At 43.3% G+C, this 3,606-nt stretch overlaps 1 protein-coding gene across 1 annotated transcript in view; it reads right to left on the reverse strand.

The window, feature by feature from the left end:
- LOC115234636 (protein Gawky-like) overlaps positions 1–3,564 on the reverse strand; it is a 10,281-nt gene extending 6,717 nt beyond the window's left edge. The window contains exons 1-4 of the mRNA XM_029805846.1: positions 3,542–3,564; positions 3,095–3,473; positions 2,173–2,958; positions 1–1,688 (exon numbers count right to left, since the gene is read on the reverse strand). The exon at positions 1–1,688 is cut by the window's left edge and continues 6,717 nt beyond it. Of these exons, the coding sequence (XP_029661706.1) occupies positions 2,617–2,958; positions 3,095–3,400 (648 nt within the window). The 5' untranslated portion in view covers positions 3,401–3,473; positions 3,542–3,564 and the 3' untranslated portion in view covers positions 1–1,688; positions 2,173–2,616. The remainder of the gene's footprint in view (positions 1,689–2,172; positions 2,959–3,094; positions 3,474–3,541) is intronic.
- Positions 3,565–3,606: the final 42 nt, after the last annotated feature.

Genomic DNA, 3,606 nt, shown 5'->3' on the forward strand with positions numbered 1-3,606 from the left:
CTTAGCTTGGCGTGTTGACATTTGCAAGCATGCAGGTTCAGTCATGCGTGGCAAACGTGTGTAATCAGCATGTGTGTATATGTAATTGTTCACACTTTTATCGCGCGCGGCTCGCGTCTTGTGATTGTGTTTCTTTCCTTCCTTCTATTTATATATATTATATATATCTTGTTCTCTTTCTATGTCTCAATTGACGAAGGAAAAAAAGCCGTCTCTTTCACATCTTTCGCGGTTTTATGCCCACTGATTGATCGCGAAACGTTTCCAAAATTCCGCGCCGACACGCGGAGAAACGGAAAGACAAAAAAAAAGAAAGAAACTGTTGTGCATGAGTAAATAACAGTTCGCTTGTTCGTCGTTTGGTTATCAGTCCATTCAGGTACCTTTGACGTTGAAGAGAAAAACTAATTTAAATTCATCCTAGAGACTGTGAGCTCTCCGCTCGACAGTATATGCGCCCGTAATAAATGCCATCCATTCGTAACATCGCCATTTACTCACATTGCGATCTTACGCGGACCATTGTGATTACTGTGAGTTCGAAGTATCATCATTAACAAGAGAAGCGTAATATACTACATACGCAATAATCGGTATGTAGTGTCCATTACTTGTCTTCATGTTTATTTTTCATGTATACTGCATATTTTCAGCCGCTTTATTAGCCGTTTGTATCAGCACTTTCCTCGGTCTTTCTCAACGCTTCGTGCTCTAATCGCTTCATCTCGTTTTTTTTCCATTTCTCCTTATCTCCTGTTTATCTTCTTTTTTTTTCATTTAAACTCTACGTTAATAAATGGTAAAGAGACACACTGGACATTGGCACGACAGGTGGCATCTAGATTTAATATAGAATAAAATTTACGTTATTGCGATAACATTTGGTATCGTTGCGTCGTTGCCCAGTTGATCTAATATCCCTGCATTCCTCTCGTTTCTTCCACATTCGTGGGGGGTCCGGAGCGCAGTGGGGATTGGAAGTCGGGATAGAACACCAGGCAGCGACGTCAATGCTTGTTTTTTAAGGTTTTTTTTTCTTTTGATTAGATTGATACAGTCTACATTTGATACTCGCTGCAGTCTTCGGAACTGTCCAGCAAAAAATGGAACACTCTTTGACCTGATCAGAGACCCTCGACGATAAATCTTCATTGAGAAAAGCGCCCTTCCTTCCCAGTAAAACAGCACAAAGAGCGCAGATAGTTTTTTTTTCTTTCTCTTCTCCTCTCTTGTCTACGTTTTATCTTGATACATGCTTATTAGATTGGCTTAGAACGATGAGAACGCCATTTTGTCGTTACATATCGTGGCAGATCGCACGCAGTACACGCACCAAGAGATTGATGAAAAGACCGTTGCGATTGGTATAACTTGACCTAACTTGATCTTCTGTAATCCGTAAATCTTTTGGTGATATTCCTATCTCCTTGGAGTAATGACGCGACCGCATTCGTACTTACAAGTACCTTCGTTTTTATTAAGTGTTTTTGATGAATGTATATGTGTGTGAGTGTGATTTGTCATGTAAAATTAGATATCTATCGCACAATTTGGTTGTATACCACTGTGATTATTTCGCTTACGCGTGTTTTCTACTCAAGGCGGATACGAGGGTAGTAATTTCTTTGTTAAGTAACTCGTTATAGTAATTGCATTTCCTAGCAATATAATTGACGTTTCGTGAAGACCTCGTCCGTCTCATTTCCTTTCGTTCTCTTTTGCGCACACGCACACACACGCACACACACGCACGCGCACGCACGCACGGGCGCACATACATACACTTCCTCCCCCTCTCTCTTTCTCTCTTTCTATCACTCTCTCACAATTCTCCCTTCCTTTCCCTCTTCCTCTCATACATTCGCTCTTTCTTATCATCGACAGAGTATACATGTATACATATATCTTGTATCCACTCTAACCAAAAACACCGATCGATAACGTGATAATACTTGAATATACAAAATGTGATCTAAGAGAAATAAGGGGGATCGGAAGGGGAAGTAATACGCATTCAATCACGAAATTTGCGTCAGCCGAGCTGCATCTTTGGACTTGCGTCATAAGCAAGTGAATTTGTTCACTTATTTGACAAGATTTCGGGCGGATAGACTCTCGTTCTCTACATCGACTCACCTCCCAGAAGATCTCCGGGTAAATACGAGTTGAGACCTCGTCCGTCTCATTTCCTTTCGTTCTCTTTTGCGCACACGCACACACACGCACACACACGCGCGCACGCGCACGCGCACGCACGCACGGGCGCACATACATACACTCCCTCCCCCTCTCTCTTTCTCTCTTTCTATCACTCTCTCACAATTCTCCCTTCCTTTCCCTCTTCCTCTCATACATTCGCTCTTTCTTATCATCGACAGAGTATACATAAGCAGATATATCTTGTATCCACTCTAACCAAAAACACCGATCGATAACGTGATAATACTTGAATATACAAAATGTGATCTAAGAGAAATAAGGGGGATCGGAAGGGGAAGTAATACGCATTCAATCACGAAATTTGCGTCAGCCGAGCTGCATCTTTGGACTTGCGTCATAAGCAAGTGAATTTGTTCACTTATTTGACAAGATTTCGGGCGGATAGACTCTCGTTCTCTACATCGACTCACCTCCCAGAAGATCTCCGGGTAAATACGAGTTGAGAGAACTGGGAGTTGCTCGTTGCTGGTCACTGTTGTCTATCCCGGCATTGCTCCACAGGGAATTGCTGGTGGGCGGGGCGCCCCAGAGCTGACTAGAACTGCCTCCCCATGTGTCGGGCGGCGGGCCAGCTTTGTTAGTTGGTCTAAGGCCCCAACCGGCTCCGCCGGAACCACCGGCCTGTTGTTGTCCGCCGTGGCCGAGTTGCTGCAGAATCGTGTGCACCTCGCTCTCTGCGGGCGACTCGGCAAATATCGTTGTGTTACCCAGGACGCAATTGTTTAGGGCTCCTTGTGCCTGAAAAAAGAAAATTGACAGTTCCATAATATATTTCAACCATTAAAGCAAAACAAAATTTATGAACACAAATACTATATATCGCAATAATCTGAACAAATTTCAATATAATTCCGTATTTTTTGGGGGTATTCACCTTTATTGCCTCGTCGCGAGAAGAATATTTCGTCAAAGCAATTCCATGATTCTGGTAAAGACGGAAATCTTGAACCGGTCCATGTTGCATACATAATGTTTTCAAGGTGGAACCGTCAATTTGTGGAGTAAGATTCTTCAGTAGAAGCCAAGTAGACATCCAACTCGAATTGCTAACCGACGACGATTGAAGACCCCACGAACTGGACGATCTACTGACACTTCCTAAGCCGGCTCCCCAGCCGTTGCTTGCGTTCGTAGCCCCTTTACTACCCAAGCCAGGAGGTGGACCGCGCGCTTTGCTCATTGGTGCACCCCATAGTTCCGAAGTCACAGCAGTTGGCGGAGGAGCAGACTCTCCCCATGTATTCTTGGAAGTGCTGCAACAAATTGAGCTTTTATAACTGTACATTCAATAATATAATATATATTTAGGTAGAACAATTACCTAGTAAATGCACTAGGTGTGGTAGCTGGTTGATTAAATCTCCGCGTAGAATTACTTAGACTCGG

Source organism: Formica exsecta, unplaced genomic scaffold (genome assembly GCF_003651465.1).
Source record: "Formica exsecta isolate Colony F162 unplaced genomic scaffold, ASM365146v1 scaffold201, whole genome shotgun sequence".
Taxonomy (NCBI): domain Eukaryota; kingdom Metazoa; phylum Arthropoda; class Insecta; order Hymenoptera; family Formicidae; genus Formica; species Formica exsecta.